General features: G+C 43.7%; 1 protein-coding gene and 1 long non-coding RNA gene across 2 annotated transcripts in view; one reads left to right on the forward strand and one right to left on the reverse strand.

The window, feature by feature from the left end:
* The window catches only part of LOC149972175 (uncharacterized), an 86,082-nt gene extending 75,521 nt beyond the window's left edge, over window positions 1-10,561 (reverse strand). Inside the window, exons 1-2 of the long non-coding RNA XR_016492101.1 lie at window positions 10,442-10,561; window positions 10,025-10,086 (exon numbers count right to left, since the gene is read on the reverse strand). This is a non-coding gene — a long non-coding RNA (uncharacterized LOC149972175). The remainder of the gene's footprint in view (window positions 1-10,024; window positions 10,087-10,441) is intronic.
* Window positions 458-16,133, forward strand: pgmrc2 (progestin membrane receptor component 2). The gene is given in 3 exon segments (NM_001124573.1): window positions 458-879; window positions 13,567-13,722; window positions 15,096-16,133. Coding segments are annotated over 3 exon segments (597 nt in total). The 5' UTR covers window positions 458-536; the 3' UTR covers window positions 15,194-16,133.
* The last annotated feature ends 2,918 nt before the right edge of the window (window positions 16,134-19,051 follow it).

The following is a 19,051-nucleotide window of genomic DNA, read 5'->3' on the forward strand; positions in this document are numbered from 1 at the left end:
CCAAGCTGAGATATTTGCCAGGCACCCAGAGATGCGTGTGGCCACCTGGGTGTCAGACGGGGAAAGGAGAAAAATGGTTGTCATCCGCATAACAATGATAGGAGAGACCATGTATCCAATAGTACCAGATTTGAAACGATCCCATGTTTTAGTGGATGTATAAAGTAAAGTAATTGGTTTGTGCTACGATTGACCCATATTATTAGGCTAATTGACCAGGAATTATTGTTCGTGAGAAAGATTCTCAGCATATGCACATTATTAAAGGCCATGGGCACTAACTGGGCTATTGTTGTTATATTATTTCACAATAACTTAATCCTTACTCTAAATGGCTATGCCGTTAAGAAATTGCTTTCTCCGTGCAACTAATCTCTGGCCTAGAAACACATAACTTTTCGCTATCATTTCAACAAAAAGCCCATTGTTGTCTTGCTGGTGTTATTGTGCTGCTCCTTGAATGATTGACGCAGGCCAATCATATCTGATGAGGAGCCCCAGGTGGGCGGGTCTTTGTGTTCGGCTCTATCGACAGTATGGCGGACGATGGCGACAGGTCGACTGGAGCTGTTGATACTAGTGGCGGGCAGAGAACTTCAGATGAGTCAGACGGGTTCAGTCTTGGCGGGATGTTGTTAAATTTAAGTATTTTAGTTTTAGTGGTTACGATCTGCTATGTTATTTATCGGCGATGGGGTAAACGGATTGGTGCTGACGCGGCCCAGGGAAGCGAGGCCTCGTCTCTGCCGAAGATGAGAAGACGTGATTTCACTTTGGAGCAACTTGGGGAATACGATGGACTGCAAAACCCCCGGATCATGATGGCAGTCAATATGAAAGTATTCGATGTTACCACCGGCAAAAAGTTTTATGGTCGAGGTAGGAATCCGTGTATGGAAAAGAGCACACTAGTTAGCTAGGCATTGTAGCTTAGCTACTGTGTCTGGCACCAGTCTAGACCAACACAAATGATGATGGCATCGGTTATTTGGGCGCAATAGCTAGCTTCGGCTAGCTAACTAACTCAGTTACAGCAAGTTATTTTAGTGATTTAATTTTGCACGTTAGTTAATCTGGCACTTTGCATTTACATGGCTTGATAACCAGATAGCTAGTTTGTCTGTGCAAGCAGTGTCTTCTAGTTTGTAGCAGTATGTTCACGTTAGACACGCTTGTTTACAAGGTGGTTAGCTAACTAGCTATCTAGCCTACCTGTTATGTAGCTACATCTAAACTAGGTTGTTAGCTAGACAGACTGATCAGCGTTAGCTGAAGTGGGGACCACGAAAACAAACGTTAACTAGTTATCCCCAAAGGCGTGCGGAAAAACCAAGCCCCTGTGCTAGCTAACGCTAAACCACGTCCGTTTTTAAAGCCAGGCATAGTTGCTAGGTAGCAAACAACTTTGCCAGTTAGCTAAATTATCTTACTGCTAAATATCAGAACTGTTTTGAGATCATGTCAAGTTACACAGCTAGTTAACTAACAACTAACGTTGTAGGTTGACCTATACGAGCCATATTCTGAGGATTAATGCTGTGGGCTAGGCCTAGTTGATCAGCTGTAGAAGATTGCTAGCTAACATTAGCTAGGCTCGTAGCTAGGTAGGTATGCTGTTGGCCACTGAAGGACCCTTTAACTTGGCTGGCGGACCCACCCATCAACCTCACTTGTGTAATCATGATCATAAATCCATTTACATCATCCATCTAGCTAGCTAGTCTCGTAGGAGTGGAAAGTTAACCAAAAATGTATCTAACAAGCCTTTAACCAACAATGCAGTTTTAAGAAAAATAAGTGTTAAGTTAAAAATAGATAAGTAAAAAATAACAAATAATTAAAGAGCAGCAGAAAAATAACAAAAGTGAGGCTTTATACAGGGGGTAACGGTACAGAGTCAATGTGCGGGGGCACTGGTTAGTCGAGGTAATTGAGGTTATATGTACATGAAGGTAGAGTTAAAGTGACTGTGTAACTGTATAGATTCCGTCCCTCTCCTCACCCCTACCTGGGCTTGAACCAGGGACCCTCTGCACACATCAACAACTGACACCCACGAAGCATCGTTTACCCATCGCTCCACAAAACTTGCAGAGCAAGGGGAACAACTACTTCAAGGTCTCAGTGAGTGATGTCACCGATTGAAACGCTATTAGCGAGCACCACCGCTAACTAGCTAGCCGTTTCACATCGGTTACACTCACCCCCCTTTTGCCCTCCTCCTTTTCCCGCAGCAACCAGTGATCTGGGTCAACAGCATCAATATAACAGTATAGCTTCTGTCCCTCGCCCCGAACCAGGGACCCTCTGCACACATTGACAAGTCACCCTCGAAGCATCGTTACCTATCGCTCCACAAAACCTGCAGAGCAAGGGGAACAACTACTTCAAGGTCTCAGAGCGAGTGACTTCGCCGATTTTAAACGCTATTAGCGCGCACCCCCGCTAGCTACCTAGCCATTTCACATCGGGTACATATGCATAGATAATAAACAGAGTAGCATCAGAGTAAAATAGGGAGTGGGGTGTACAGTGCAAATAGTCTGGGTAGCCGTCTGATTAGCTGTTCAGGAGTCTTATTGCTTGGGGTAGAAGCTGTTAAGAAGCCTTTTGGACCTAGACTTGACGCTCTGGTACCGCTTGCCGTGCGGTAGCAGAGAGAACAGTCTATGACTTGCGTGGCTGGAGTCTTTGACAATATTTAGAGCCTTCCCCTGACACTGCCTGGTATAGAGGTCCTGGATGGCAAGAAGCTTGTCCCCAGTGATGTACTGGGCCGCTCGCACTACCCTCTATAGTGCCTGGTGGTCAGAGGCCGAGTAGTTATGATTCTTTCTGAGGATATGACAAGTGTTTGGTGCTCTATCTGTCCTGTGCTAGTCTTGCTAACACCAGCTTCTCTACGTCCATGTCGGCATGCAGCAACGATAATGTGCCCTCAGACTTCAAGACCATATGGTGGTTGGATATCCCCGTTTTGAATTGAATGAATCATGTTCTATTATTTATAGCTAACATCATGAATTGGGTGCATAAATCATCACTCACATTTTCTACACTAAAATGGGGGACATATTAGACAACTGCAACCTGTTATACATTACGATCGTGTGGCTAGCAAGTAGCAACTAACTTTAGCTTGCATTGATCAGCCTATAGAAAGCCAGCCAGCTAATAAACTTTAGCTTGTTTGCTATCAACTTGAAATCGGCTAGCTAGCCTTATGTATGTTTTAGTTATAAATTAACTAGTTAGCTAATTATAGGCTGAATTTTTCCTTACTCCACTGAAGTTATTCATGTTTCTTCTTGGATGTCTTCTGTGTATATAGTAAGTCAATGATGTGAATCACCCATGCATTCTAGCTAGCTACTACTGTACTACCCATGTTCACTTATGGCATGTTTCCTCCCTGCCCCCTAATTTTGCAATGCATGAACGTGAAGTACCCTAAACCTGAATAGATTTGTCTGACCCAAAAATATCTATTAATTTTGTTAGTTAGCCTCACTCATATCATATTGAAAACTGCAAACATCTTAGAATTGCACAAATCAAAAATGTAGCTCCGGTATCAAGAGGGGGCCACTAAAATGTTTTACTCACAGTGGGGGGTTTATGGATGTGGTTACGCAGACCGGCCCTCCATGATGTGCTGTAGAGTGTGCTGTCTTTCATCCCTCTAGCCTGGTGCAGTGGGACAATTCTTGTTCATAGTAGCATGATTATGGATAGTTCAACTCCTGTAAATAGTGAACATATTTTTTTTGATGTCCATGGGACAGTTTTCCAACCATAACATTGTAATACACTCAGAGTGGGCTATGAGTTTTTCCAACTTGAGACCCTAGCAGGGTTTACTTTAAGAAAATGTGGTGCCGGACAATGTGACCGGGAAGATTTTAATTTACCAGCCATTTGAGAAATTTACCGGACCCCTATGCATTGGTTGTGTAACCCATTAGGGTGTCCACCCATGGTGCTCAGAGTAACCCATTAGGGTGTCCACCCATGGTGCTCAGAGTAACTCATTAGGGTGTCCACCCATGGTGCTCAGAGTAACCCATTAGGGTGTCCACCCATGGTGCTCAGAATGACAGAAATCACATCAGAGTATGAAATCAGAAATCAGAGTATAGTAATTTATCTTAACAGAACATGCAACTCCTGTAATGAAGCGATTCGTAATGAATGCGATTTGAGGCAAAGCTCCATTCTAAACAGCGCATATGGTGTCTCTCCGGAATGGGGAGGGTTGTGGTGAAGATATGGTGTGTCTCTCCAGAATGGGGAGGGTTGTGGTGAAGATATGGTGTGTCTCTCCAGAATGGGGAGGGGTGTGTTGAAAATATGGTGTGTCTCTCCAGAATGGGGAGGGGTGTGGTGAAGATATGGTGTGTCTCTCCAGAATGGGGAGGGGTGTGGTGAAGATATGGTGTGTCTCTCCAGAATGGGGAGGGGTGTGGTGAAGATATGGTGTGTCTCTCCAGAATGGGGAGGGGTGTGGTGAAGATATGGTGTGTCTCTCCAGAATGGGGAGGGGTGTGGTGAAGATATGGTGTGTCTCTCCAGAATGGGGAGGGGTGTGGTGAAGATATGGTGTGTCTCTCCAGAATGGGGAGGGGTGTGGTGAAGATATGGTGTGTCTCTCCAGAATGGGGAGGGGTGTGGTGAAGATATGGTGTGTCTCTCCAGAATGGGGAGGGGTGTGGTGAAGATATGGTGTGTCTCTCCAGAATGGGGAGGGGTGTGGTGAAGATATGGTGTGTCTCTCCAGAATGATGGCTCAGCAGTATTTATGCGCTCATATCTTTAGCCTCCAGTGAATCACAGTGTATCAATATGTCTAAATGGCAGAGGCTGATCTCACATTAGTTGATTTTTAGTTTTTGGATTTTTTTTTACTTCTGATTTTTATGATTAACCACATGACATAGATTTTGAGAAATGATAACGTTATCATTGAAATGAAACTTCCACGAAAATGCTAATTTGAAAATTGTAACTACAGATCGATAGAAATGGTAGGATAAATTGTAAGCTTCCCCAAACTTTAAGTGTTTATAATAGAACTACCTCCACGTTTCCATGGTGGGATTTGCCTATAGGCTACTTTGAAGCAAGGCAAGACATGCCTCGTAATATGAAGTAAAACATTCAGGTTTCAAACAATTAAGTAGGCCTATGTTTTTGAAATGCATACTGCCTCCAGCTCACATTGTAAAGTGGTGGGGACGCGCTGATAGCCTATTGCATTCACGTGAATGTGAGGCACGATTCAATTAGGCTACCAGTTGACAAATAGAAATAGCAGGAGTAGCTCCTTTAATTGTGCACCAAAACTGTTTTTAACACACGATTACGTTTAGCATTGTTGTGCAATGAATGGGCTCAAACAAGGAAATTGGCTCCAGCAGCAACCAGCTGAGGAGCTGCAGGAGAAATCCCGCTCAAAATAGGCTGTGTGATGTGTTACTCATCATGTAGACTAATCAAAATACACACACGCCAAGTTAATTCCACTATATTATGCAAATTAACCTATAGACCGATAAGTGTGACGGTCACATGTCATGGACTAGTATTTCCATCAATTAATCCTTGAGTCTATTGACGCACCCATGCGTCAATCTAAGTAACATTTTTTTTTTAAATCCATCAGTTTAAACTAGAGATCTTCATGGGCTGCGTGTCAATCCACCCCATCCGCCAATGTCGGCCTTCCACATCTGTGGTGAAAGGTAGCAGAGCTAAAGCGGTGTTTGTCAGACCAAGAGACATCCCGGAAATCGGTCTTCTCACAAAAATGTCTGTTTCATCTGAGTGGTTTGACCGACAAACTATTGTGACCACTCTATGGAAAGGGGAGACTCTGACGAACATGTTGTTCTCTGTTTAGCTTTACAAGTGTCACGGGACCTGTATGAGGGTAACCCACACAAACTAATGGAAGTAGTTTTGTGCCAGCAAAAATTAGGGGTTAATTGTGTCCAGAAAACACATATTTCCTGAGCTTTCTAATCTCCTATATATAGGACAGACACTTAACCTTATTTTTTGACTCTTTTTTTGCCATTTCTGAATGTGTTGTTCAATTAGTTTCTATGGGCTATTGTAGTAAAGGCCAAATTCAATATGTTATATGTCGTCACTATGTTAGGTTAATTTCAGTCAATAATGGAATGAAAAGGTCTAGGTAGCCTAGCCAGCCAAGCCATTTGTGGCACACCTATTATGTGTGCCGGGGCGGCAGGGTAGCCTAGTGGTTAGAGCGTTGGACTAGTAACCGGAAGGTTGCAAGTTCAAATCCCAGAGCTGACAAGGTACAAATCTGTCGTTCTGCCCCTGAACAGGCAGTTAACCCACTGTTCCTAGGCCGTCATTGAAAATAAGAATTTGTTCTTAACTGACTAGCCTAGTAAAGGCAAATAAATAAAGGTAAAATAAATAAAATGTCAGTGGTGGCTGGCTTGGGTCCCACAACATCCTCTTGCAGATACACTACCTTCATATTCTCTGTGTCCTACAGCAGGACAAGTGGAGAGAAGAGCGAGAGAGGGGTGTTTCAATGTACAGGCCGTGCTGGGGGTCATGATGCCTGTGCTGAAGGGCAAGTGGGCAGACATCGCCACAGACACCTACAGGAGCTTCTGATGTTAAGTCAAACCACCTCTGGCACTACTTCTTGCAGTACTTGAAGAACACCTAGACATTATTCCCATATTCTTATCACTCTCTCTGGCTGTGTCCGAATACCCATACTTGCGTTCTAAATAGTAGGTTGTTAGAGTATGCAAAACAATTTTGTTTAAATGTGACATTTTAAAAATCAAGTATACTTTAAATGCCTGATGCCAAAGCCTAAATGTGTATGACAACAGCTGATGGATCAGATATGGGGAGGATCAACCAATAGCGGGAAACAACGCAATTGCGCATGACACATTCTCAGTATGCCAAAATAAATGTTTTATAGTATGCAACATTTCATCTAGTATGGTTTAAATGCCAGGATGTTGTACTTATCTCCGCTCTTCATCTAGTAGGATTAGATGCACTTTCCCACAATATATTGGAAGAGGTGGGCTGCGAGTGATTGGCTCTAGCTCTCTTCAAGTAGCCAACAACAAAACTAGGCTACTTAACTGGGAAGATACCCAAAGCTACTGTGGTGGTGTTCAAATGTAGGCTAAGTAGTTTTTGTTCTCCTTAAAATGTTCATGAATATTGCATCTTTGAAAATGATATTTTGATTTCTGAATGTGTCGGCACCGGGGAACGGGGATGTGGCTGCGTTACTACCATATTAATCAGGACTTTTGATTTGAACAGAGTTAGTTTCATAGGCTATGCTACCTTCTTGAATTATTACAGTTATGGATCAAGCAGTTATTCTGATCTCGTTCCCAATGATCAATGCTTTAGTTTATTATGTTGCTGTCCAGTGGTTCTGAAGTTTGGTTAGGGTCCACGTTTTCTGTGCAATAGCCTTTTGATTTGAACATTTGAAATGTTTTGGTTTGTGTACTAGGCTATTTGATTTATATACAGTACCAGTCAAAAGTTTGGACACCTACTAATTCAAGGGTTTTATGTTGCACTTCTATCACTGTATTTAGTCTACTTAATGGTCCATCACTGTATTTAGTCTACTTAATGGTCCATCACTGTATTATTCTACTTAATGGTCCATCACTGTATTTAGTCTACCTAATGGTCCATCACTGTATTTAGTCTACTTAATGGTCCATCACTGTATTATTCTACTTAATGGTCCATCACTGTATTTAGTCTACTTAATGGTCCATCACTGTATTTAGTCTACCTAATGGTCCATCGCTGTATTTAGTCTACCTAATGGTCCATCACTGTATTTAGTCTACTTAATGGTCCATCACTGTATTATTCTACTTAATGGTCCATCACTGTATTTAGTCTACTTAATGGTCCATCACTGTATTTAGTCTACCTAATGGTCCATCGCTGTATTTAGTCTACCTAATGGTCCATCATGCACTTCTATCACTGTATTATTCTACTTAATGGTCCATCACTGTATTATACTACTTAATGGTCCATCACTGTATTATTCTACTTAATGGTCCATCACTGTATTAATCTACTTAATGGTCCATCACTGTATTTAGTCTACCTAATGGTCCATCACTGTATTTAGTCTACCTAATGGTCCATCACTGTATTATTCTACTTAATGGTCCATCACTGTATTTAGTCTACTTAATGGTCCATCACTGTATTTAGTCTACCTAATGGTCCATCGCTGTATTTAGTCTACCTAATGGTCCATCACTGTATTTAGTCTACTTAACCTGTCTACGATATTGGTTCCCAATTGGGAATCAACCCTCCCACGTTCAGCTGAAACGGTGGCGCATGGAACGCAAAAATATTCTTAAAAATATTTAACCTCCACACATTAACAAGTCCAATAGCTCAAATGAAAGATAAACACCTTGTTCATCTAGCCAGCAAGTCAGATTTCTAAAATGTTTTACGGCGAAAACATAGCACATATATATGTAAAACCACCACCAGACACAGCTCATTTGAATAGCCAAAACATGCAATCAACAAACGCAGGATTAAAAAATAAATTGCTCACTAACCTTTTGAAAATCTTCATCAGATGACAGTAATATGACATGTTACACAGTACATTTTTTTTTTTTTCAATAATATGCCATTCATATCCATAAATGTCCATTTACAGTGAGTTCACGTTCAGAAATTACTCAAAAATGCCAGCAGGAAATCTAGGTAGCGCGGCAAGATAACGTAAATAGACATCATAAACTTTGACTAAATATACATGTTCTACATATAGTTAGAAAGATACACTGCTTCTTTATGCAACCGCTTTGTTAGATTTATTTTTAACGTTACAGAAATCGCACACTATTCAATATGCTGAGACGGCGCTCAGTTCCAAGCTACATTTCTACGTAATGTTGGAGTCAACAGAAACACAGATTTAAGCATAAATATTCCCTTACCTTCGATGGTCTTCGTTCAGAATGTTCTGGAAGGCTTCATACTTACCCAATACATCGTTTGGTTTCAAGTCTTGCGTCTTTGTATTAGCTACTGCTAATAACATCAGCTGAAATGTACCCAAAACGTCCTCTGGTCCGGAAAAGTTGCGCATCAAAACTTCAAAATTACATATTATATGTCGACTAAACAGGTCAAACTAAGTGCAGAAGCAAGCTTTATGATGTTTTAGACACGCAAAACAAACTTCAATTCAATCGGCCATCGTCTGCCCTTCTCTTGAGTGCTGGAACAAAGGAATGGCTGGGACCAATTCGCGCCCTAACGCACAGCCTATTCTCTCGTGGCACGCACTAATTTCACTCCCATAGGGTCAATTCTCGCGGGATTTGAACGACGATTCAAAGCTCTACTGAAAGAGGACATCTAGCGGAAGAGATAGAAAGTCTCCCCAGAATCATAACTGGTTGGGAAGGGTGGGGGCCATGACGTCAAAGTTGCTCCAACTTTCATGGCCACAAAAACTAGTTTGGAAGAATGCCTGCCCTGTGAGTTCTGCTATACTTACAGACATAATTCCAACGGTTTTAGAATCTTTAGAGTGTTTTCTATCCAATAATAATTGGATAACAGCAATTTTTGACAGATTTTTTTTTCAGTTTACTAGGGGTACCCAATCTCTCCAAAGGGGGCATATGTCTGCCATATCCTTAACCTTTCTGATCTCCCCATCCCGGATCCGGGATCGTGAATACAGACTCAAGCTCATTACCATAACGCAACGTTAACTATTCATGAAAATCGCAAATGAAATGAAATAAATATGCTAGCTCTCAAGCTTAGCCTTTTGTTAACAACACTGTCATCTCAGATTTTCAAAATATGCTTCTCAACCATTGCAAAACAAGCATTTGTGTAACAGTATTGATGGCTAACGTAGCATTTAGCATTAGCATTCAGCGGGCAACATTTACACAAAAAAACAGTAAAGCATTCAAATAAAATAATTTACCTTTGAAGAACTTCAGATGTTTTCAATGAGGAGACTCTCAGATAGCAAATGTTCAGTTTTTCCTGAAAGATTATTTGTTTAGGACAAATCGCTCCGTTTTCTGCGTCACGTTTAGCTATGAAAAAACCCCTGTATCCAGGATTGTGTAAATCTATCAGCAAGCTCATTAGCATAACACAACGTTAACTATTTATGAAAATCGCAAATGAAATGAAATAAATATGCCATCTCTCAAGCTTAGCCTTTTGTAAACAACACTGTCATCTCAGATTTTCAAAATATGCTTCTCAACCATAGGAAAACAATCATTTGTGTAAAAGTAGCTAGCTAGCGTTAGCATTTCGCGTTAGCATTAGCGTTAGCATCCAGCACGAGACATTAACAAAAACATAAAAGCCTTCAAATAAAATAATTTACCTTTGAAGAACTTCTGATGTTTTCAATGAGGATACTCTCAGTTAGATAGCAGATGCTCAGTTTTTCCAAAAAGATTCCTTGTGTATTAGAAATAGCTCCGTTTTATACATCACATTTGGCTACCAAAAAAAATCCCCAAATTCAGTCCTCAAAACGCGAACTTTTTTCCAAATTAACTCCATAATATCGACTGAAAACATGGCAAACGTTGTTTAGAATCAATCATCAAGGTGTTTTTCACATATCTCTTCATTGATACATCGTTCTTGGACACATGCTTTCTCCCCTGAATCAAATGGTAAAGTAGAAGCAGCTGGCAATTGCGCACCGAATTCGACGCAGGACACCAGGCGGACACTTGGAAAATGTAGTCTCTTATGGTCAATCTTCCAATGATATGCCTACAAATACGTCACAATGCTGCTAAGACCTTGGGCGAACGACAGAAAGTGTAGGCTCATTCGTTGCGCAATCACAGCCATATAAGGAGAGAATGGAAAACAGAGCTTCAGAAATTCTGCTAATTCCTGGGTGATACAGACAAAATCTTTGCAGATTCTGAAACTTCAGAGTGTTTTCTTTCCAAAACTGTCAAGAATATGCATAGTCGAGCATCTTTTCGTGACAAAATATCGCGCTTAAAACGGGAACGTTTTTTATCCAAAAATGAAATAGCGCCCCTAGAGCTCTAACAGGTTTTAATGGTCCATCACTGTATTTAGTCTACCTAATGGTCCATCACTGTATTTAGTCTACTTAATGGTCCATCACTGTATTTAGTCTACTTAATGGTCCATCACTGTATTTAGTCTACCTAATGGTCCATCACTGTATTTAGTCTACCTAATGGTCCATCACTGTATTTAGTCTACCTAATGGTCCATCACTGTATTTAGTCTACTTAATGGTCCATCACTGTATTTAGTCTACCTAATGGTCCATCACTGTATTATTCTACTTAATGGTCCATCACTGTATTTAGTCTACCTAATGGTCCATCACTGTATTATTCTACTTAATGTCTTATAGGCCTATCATTCACACACACTACTTACTCATTTACATTTGTAAATTACTTCCTGCTGTCATTGGTGTGTCATCACTATAATTTCCATTCCATTCCATTACATGTGTCCATCACTGTGCCATTCTATATTGTTGAGGTACAGTTCTAGGTCATTGTTCATACCATATGTGTCCATCACTGTGCCATTCTATATTGTTGAGGTACAGTTCTAGGTCATTGTTCATACCATATGTAGGTCATATGAACTTCATCCACAACGATTCAGATGATTTTGGAGCTGTATAGGACTGAGGTCAACACATCTCTCACATCCCTGTCTTCCCCAACCAGCTCTTCGGACTTCCGAAGACATGGTCTCATGCACCCTCCCATATAGTGTTCTTGTCTTTCTCCACAACCATCCAATCTGAGACCCAGGGCTGTTGCATCACGGATTTGGTCGACCATAGACTTTAACAGGGTTGCGAAGGCCACCCTGAGGCTTTTTACCTAGCCTATTGAAGATTAAAACTAGCTAGCTAACTGGTCAAGGAGGCTTTTGGCAAGTCCGCCAATACATCCTCCCCTCGCACAAAGGCTTGAAATGCTACTATTTAAATTCAATCCCTAAATTGGTTGTTACTATGTGGCAGTGGTCTCGATCCCCTTTCCAGAAGGCTCCATCACTGAGTTTTCCCCCAGCAGTTTTAGTTAGACTAGCTAGTCTAGCTAACTTTAGCTCGTAGCAAATTGACGAGGAAGTATGTGGGACGTTGCGCATGCAAATAGCGTGTTTTTGAAAACTAATAAACTTGCTTTTTTTTTAAAGCTAACCTCTTGTAACCAGCGTTTCTAGCCACGTGGGTTGCCGCCTCCGTGGAGTCACGTGGGTCGCCGCCGCCTCCGTGGAGTCACGTGGGTCGCCTCCGTGGAGTCACGTGGGTCGCCTCCGTGGAGTCACGTGGGTCGCTGCCGCCTCCGTGGAGTCACGTGGGTCGCCGCCGCCTCCGTGGAGTCACGTGGGTCGCCTCCGTGGAGTCACGTGGGTCGCCGCCGCCTCCGCGGAGTCACGTGGGCCGCCGCCGCCTCCGTGGAGTCACGTGGGTTGTGGGTCGCCTCCGTGGAGTCGCGTGGTTCGTCACTGCCGTGGAGTCACGTGGGTCGCCTCCGTGGAGTCACGTGGGTCGCGTCCGTGGAGTCACGTGGTTCGTCATCGCCTCCGTGGAGTCACGTGGTTCGTCGCCTCCGTGGAGTCACGTGGGTCGCCGCCTCCGTGGAGTCACGTGGGTCGCCGCCTCCGTGGAGTCACGTGGGCCGCCGCCTCCGTGGAGTCACGTGGGCCGCCGCCTCCGTGGAGTCGCGTGGGTCGCCGCCGCCTCCGTGGAGTCGCGTGGGTCGCCTCCGTGGAGTCACGTGGGTCGCCTCCTTGGAGTCGCGTGGTTCGTCACTGCCGTGGAGTCACGTGGTTCGTCATCGCCTCCGTGGAGTCACGTGGTTCGTCATCGCCTCCGTGGAGTCACGTGGGTCGCCGCCTCCGTGGAGTCACGTGGGTCGCGTCCGTGGAGTCACGTGGTTCGTCATCGCCTCCGTGGAGTCACGTGGTTCGTCGCCTCCGTGGAGTCACGTGGGTCGCCGCCTCCGTGGAGTCACGTGGGCCGCCGCCTCCGTGGAGTCGCGTGGATCGTCGCCGCCTCCGTGGAGTCGCGTGGGTCGCCGCCGCCTCCGTGGAGTCACGTGGGTCGCCTCCGTGGAGTCGCGTGGTTCGTCACTGCCGTGGAGTCACGTGGTTCGTCATCGCCTCCGTGGAGTCACGTGGTTCGTCATCGCCTCCGTGGAGTCACGTGGGTCGCCGCCTCCGTGGAGTCACGTGGGTCGCCGCCGCCTCCGTGGAGTCACGTGGGTCGCCTCGTGTCATTTCTTTAATAGAACCATATTCTGTTTACTGCACTGCTTCTCCCTACAGACGGTATTTCTAGAACTGAACCATACAGTTAGATGCAGTAGGTGTAGATTCTGTTTACTGAACTGTCTCTCTCCCTACAGACGGTCCTTATAGAACTGATACGTAGTTAAATTCAGTAGGTATATATTCTGTTTAATATACTGTCTCTCCCTACAGACGGTCCTTATGGTATCTTTGCGGGCCGGGATGCATCGAGGGGTCTGGCCACGTTCTGTTTGGAGAAAGATGCCTTGAGGGAGGACTATGATGACCTGTCAGACCTCAACGCTGTTCAGATGGAGTCAGTCAGAGAGTGGGAGATGCAGTTCATGGGTATGTTATAAAAGATATGAAACATACAGTACCAGTCAAAAGTTTGGACACCTACTCATTCGAGGGTCTGTCTTTATTTTTTAGATTGTAGAATAATAGTGAAGACAAAAATATTAAATAACACATGGAATCATGAAGTAACCAGAAAAGTGTTATACAATTCAAAATCTATTTTATATTTGAGATTCTTCAAAGTAGCCACCCTTTGCCTTGATGACAGTTTTGCACACTCTTGCCATTCTCTCAACCAGCTTCATGAGATAGTCACCTGGAATGTATTTCAATTAACAGGTGTGCCTTGTTAAAAGTTAATTTGTGGAATTTCTTTCCTTCTTAATGTGTTTGAGCCAATCAGTTGTGTTGTGACAAGGTAGGGGTGGTATATATAAGATAGCCCTATTGGGTAAAAGACCAAGTCCATATTATGGCAAGAACAGCTCAAATAAGTAAAGAGAAACGACAGTCCATCATTACTTTAAGACATGAAGGTCAGTCAATACAGAAAATGTCAAGAACTTTGACAGTTTCTTCAAGTCCGGTTGCAAAAACCATGAAGCTCTATGATGAAACTGGTTCTAGTAAGGACCGCCACAGGAAAGGAAGACCCAGAGTTACCTCTGGTGCAGAGATGTTTGGTTCCAACCGACGTGTCTTTGTGAGACGCATAGTAGGTGAACAGATGATCTCCGCATGTGTGAATTCCACCGTGAAGCACGGAGGAGGTGGTATGAGAGTGCTTTGTTGGTGACACTGATTTATTTAGAATTCAAGGCACACTTAACCAGTATGGCTACCACAGCATTATGCAGCGATACGCCATCCCATCTGGTTTGTGCTTAGTGGGACTATCATTTGTTTTTTAGCATGGAAAAAAAACACCACTACTCCAGGCTGTGTAAGGGCTAATTGACTAAGAAGGAGAGTGATGGAGTGCTGCATCAGATGACCCGGCCTCCACAATCGGCCAACCTCAACCCAATTGAAATGGTTTGGGATGAGTTGGACCGCAGAGTGAAGGAAAATCAGCCAACAAGTGCTCAGCATATATGGGAACTCCTTTAAGACTGTTGGAAAAGCAATCCAGGTAAAGCTGGTTGAGAGAATGCCAAGAATGCCATGTTTGTGGTTACTACATGATTCCATGTCTTATTTCATAGTTTGATGTCTTCACTATTATTCTACAATGTTGAAAATAGAAAAAATAAAGAAAAACCCTTGAATGAGTAGGTGCATCCAAACTTTTGACTGGTACTGTATGTTTGGATATGAAGATATGTAGGCTATAAAGATGTATATGTATGGCTATATTGAAGCCCATTGAAGATGAGAATTCAGAGTGCAGTTTATTTGACCCCTGTGATCTCGCATTACAGAAAAATATGATTATGTTGGTCGGCTATTAAAGCCCGGGGATGAGCCTTCAGAATACACGGATGAAGAGGACATCAAGGACCACCTGAAACATGACTGAACTGTTGCCCTGCTCTGTTCTGTTCACACCACCAACCAAAGCCAGGACCCAAACAGCTGCCAGCACCCGCCTGCCCCTCCCCTGCCCCCCTCTCTCCCCCACCTTCCCTCCCCAGCCATTCATCCTCCTCTGATTGGATGGTCCAGTGGGCGGGCTCTGAACTGACTCCTCCATCATACAGATCACCACCAACAGAAACCAATGTTGACAAACTGTTTCAGGGGGATTTGAAGGACATTAACTGGGTTTTGTGCTGTTAGAATATCTGAAAAAGGAAAAGAAACAAAACATTGCTAGAATGCTAGAATTTTCCTTGTGATGTCACGGTTCTCTTCATGTAAACAGAAGCAGAGTGGTTGTCAAGCTGAGAGGTTGTGATGGTCAGAGAAGACTGGGTGGAAAGGGAGAGCTTTTAGTTTTGTTCTTCTCCCTCCTCTCAACTGCTTTAGCATTCGATTTGAACCTTATCAATCAATTAATCGATTGCCTGTGGGACTTTTGTTGAAGAAAAAAACATTTGTTTAACTTTCCCCAATTGAAAAGGCAGTGCTGTGGCCTAACCAAAGGCAATGGGAGGGGAGTTATATGTGTCCTGTGTTGGTAGTGTGTACACTACTAGGTTCTCTCTGTCAACATGTCGTTCTGTTTGTGGGGTTCCATGTGATTCTATTTGTGTGTGATTCTATTTGTGTGTGGGGGGGGGGGTAGTAACATATTTAGAATCACTCAGATTGATTGATTGGGTAATACAAAGGGAAGGTCAGCTGACAGACAGTTCTAATCAATCAACCATTTCCAAGCCACACTACTAGATGTCTGTGCAATCCCCAGGACATGAAATGGTCAAAGTATTAATTGTGCCTTATTTTGTTTTATACTACTAAAATCCTGACCAGTCTAAAATAAAAATAAAATAAAAATAAGTGGGAGATTTGTAAAACTATTGTACCCTTCCTGTTTATTAGATCTTTATCTTTGAGGTGTTCTGAAGAGCAGTCTGCTTTAGAGGTATCAGATGAAGGCATGCTCTGGTCTGAGAGAGACTCCCCACATCACAACCTTGTATGTATATATATATAGACCTCTGTGTTACTGCCATATTTATGTAGTTAATGATGAATTCCATATATTTCTGTGTTGTATTGGCCAAAAGCCCCATGTTTATTTTTATTTTTTAAATGTGGGTGAATTTCAAAAGGAACATTGAAAGTGCTGTGGGGTGGGATCGGGGTATGTTCAAATTTGGGAAAGAAGTCGCTTGTAAATATATCTATCATTTTATTAAAGCATGTGCAACAATGATGAACTATGCTGAATTCCTGCCAAGTCATGTATTTAATGTTGGGTATGTGTCTGCAGAGAGAGACCGAGGCAAGGGATTCCTTCATGCATAATAAACTGATTTGGTTAATAATTCATGTCTGATTTATGTTAAATCATTGTCTGTGTAAGGCAGAAATGTAGAATGTTACCATACCTAGTCAAATACCCATCTCTACTTTACAGAAGGAAAACTATAGGTGAAATTCAAAAGGCCACTGATAGTTTAAGGAAATTGGGTAAGCTCGGTTCCTCTCTGGGACTTCCGGAGTCCTTGAGTGAGCGATTGGGACTGAAATCAAACTTCTTCTCCCTCCTAAGTTCCTGTAGCCGTCCATTGATACGGATGGATAAGGTGATGAGTGAGTCGAGATCTGTTGGCAGTTCCCGGGCTGCAAGCTCGTCCTTTACTTCCTCCGATAATCCGTGCAGGAACGTGTAGAACAGCGCTTCTGGGTTCCATGCACCCTCCTCTGCTAGCGTGCGGAAATCCACTGCATAGTCTGCCACACTGAGGGAGTCCTGCTGAAGCTGGAGTAACTTCCGGGTTCATAGTCTGCCACCGAGGGAGTCCTGCTGAAGCTGGAGTAACTTCTGGGTTCATAGTCTGCCACACTGAGGGAGTCCTGCTGAAGCTGGAGTAACTTCTGGGTTCATAGTCTGCCACACTGAGGGAGTCCTGCTGAAGCTGGAGTAACTTCTGAGTTCATAGTCTGTCACACTGAGGGAGTCCTGCTGGAGTAACTTCTGGGTTCATAGTCTGCCACACTGAGGGAGTCCGGCTGAAGCTGGAGTAACCTCCTGGCAGCCTCTCTCCCGGACACCGGAGCTGCAAAAACTTTTTTCACTTCCGCCATGAAACCCTCCAGACTGAAGCAAATGGCCGTAGCCCAGGCGAAGGCCCTCCCGGACATCCGCGTGATGAGGTACGCTATCTTAGAGAGGTCTGAGGGGAAGGAGGAATGCTGCACCTCCCTGACGAGGGAACACTGAGCGAGAAACACCCGACAGGTGCCCAACTCTCCATCAAAGTGCTCCGGGGGAGGTAAATGGGGTTCACTGGAAACTGGGTTGACTGTGCTGCTACCAGCCGGGTTACGGAGTGGCTAGGAGGTTACCGTCGTGGTAGGCTGCCTAGTAGACAGCCCACGGAATTACTCCTGCAATGTGCCCAATGCTAGGTCGTGACGTTCGGCCACGGCCTGGAACCCTTCCATCAGACCGTGAAGAGAACTCCTCATGCCTTCCAATGGTGGCTCCTTGGGAGGAAATGGCGTTGCAGAGCTGGTCCAAGTCTGCTGGGTCAGTCATGGCCATTTCATACTATCATGTTTTAAGGTATGACCCAGGTGCCGACAGTGTTGAAGAAACTAAAGTTTATTCTTAGGAAGGCAAACGACAGGTCAAGGCAGGCAGGGGTTAGCGTCAGGTCAGGCAGGAAAAGTCAAAACAAGGACTATAGCAAAGACAGGTCAAGGAAAAACGCTGGTAGGTTTGAACGAACACAACTAACCGGCACAGACAGACAGAAAACACATATGTGCCCAGGGGATAATGGGGAAGATGGGCGACACCTGGAGGGGGGTGGAGACAAGCACAAGGATATGTGAAACAGATCAGGGCGTGAAACACTCCAAAGTTAGTTACTTTAAGGAGCAGTTCTGTCTCTTTGGGTCTAACCCCAAGAAGTTCTGGAAAACAGTTAAAGACCTGGAGAATAAACCCTCCTCACAGCTGCCCATGTCCCTTAATGTTGATGATGTGGTTGTTACTGTCAAGTAGCACATGGCTGAGCTCTTTAATCACAACTTCATTAAGTCAGTATTCCTATTTGACTCAGCCATGTCTCCTTGCCCGTCCAACATTTCCTCATCTCCCACCCCATCTAATGCGACTATCCCCGATGCTCCTCCCTCTTTTTCCCCTGCCCCACTAAATTGTTTCTTCCTGCAGGCAGTCACTGAGTCTGAGGTGCTAAAGGTGCTCCTGAAACTTGACCCCAAAAAAACATCTGGGTCAGATCCTTGAGGGCCGCCGTGGTATCGGCTTGAGGGGGGAAATATACACGGCTGTGACAATAACCAATGAGAATTATCTTGGTAGATAATATGGTCGTGTTCTTTTCTTCTCAGGAAGCCCAAGTCTGAATATATTATGTCTGTTACCACTGATAACCTGAATGACCCTAGAATGTTTTAGAAGGCTATTAAGTCTATGTCTGGTAACAGTAATGTTAATGAATTACCGTCATGTGTTTTGAAGGACTCTGTTGCTGTATATGACAAAACTGAAATGCTGAATTGTTTCAATGAGCACTTTGTATCATCTGGTAGGCTGTTTGATTCAGTGTCCTCTGTCTCTGCACAACCCTGTGTGGATGAACCAGTGAGAGCTGGTCAAACTTTTAGCTTTTTGCCATTCTCAGTGCAGGTGGTACATAAAGCCCTGAAATCCTTAGATCAGAGAAAGCCTGCAGGTCCTGATCTTTTTGATCCCTGCTTTTTAAATCTGGCAGCTGATTTCATAGCTGAACCACTT

The sequence above is a fragment of the Oncorhynchus mykiss genome, chromosome 25 (assembly GCF_057628025.1).
Source record: "Oncorhynchus mykiss isolate SJ-2025 chromosome 25, ASM5762802v1, whole genome shotgun sequence".
Lineage (NCBI taxonomy): Eukaryota > Metazoa > Chordata > Actinopteri > Salmoniformes > Salmonidae > Oncorhynchus > Oncorhynchus mykiss.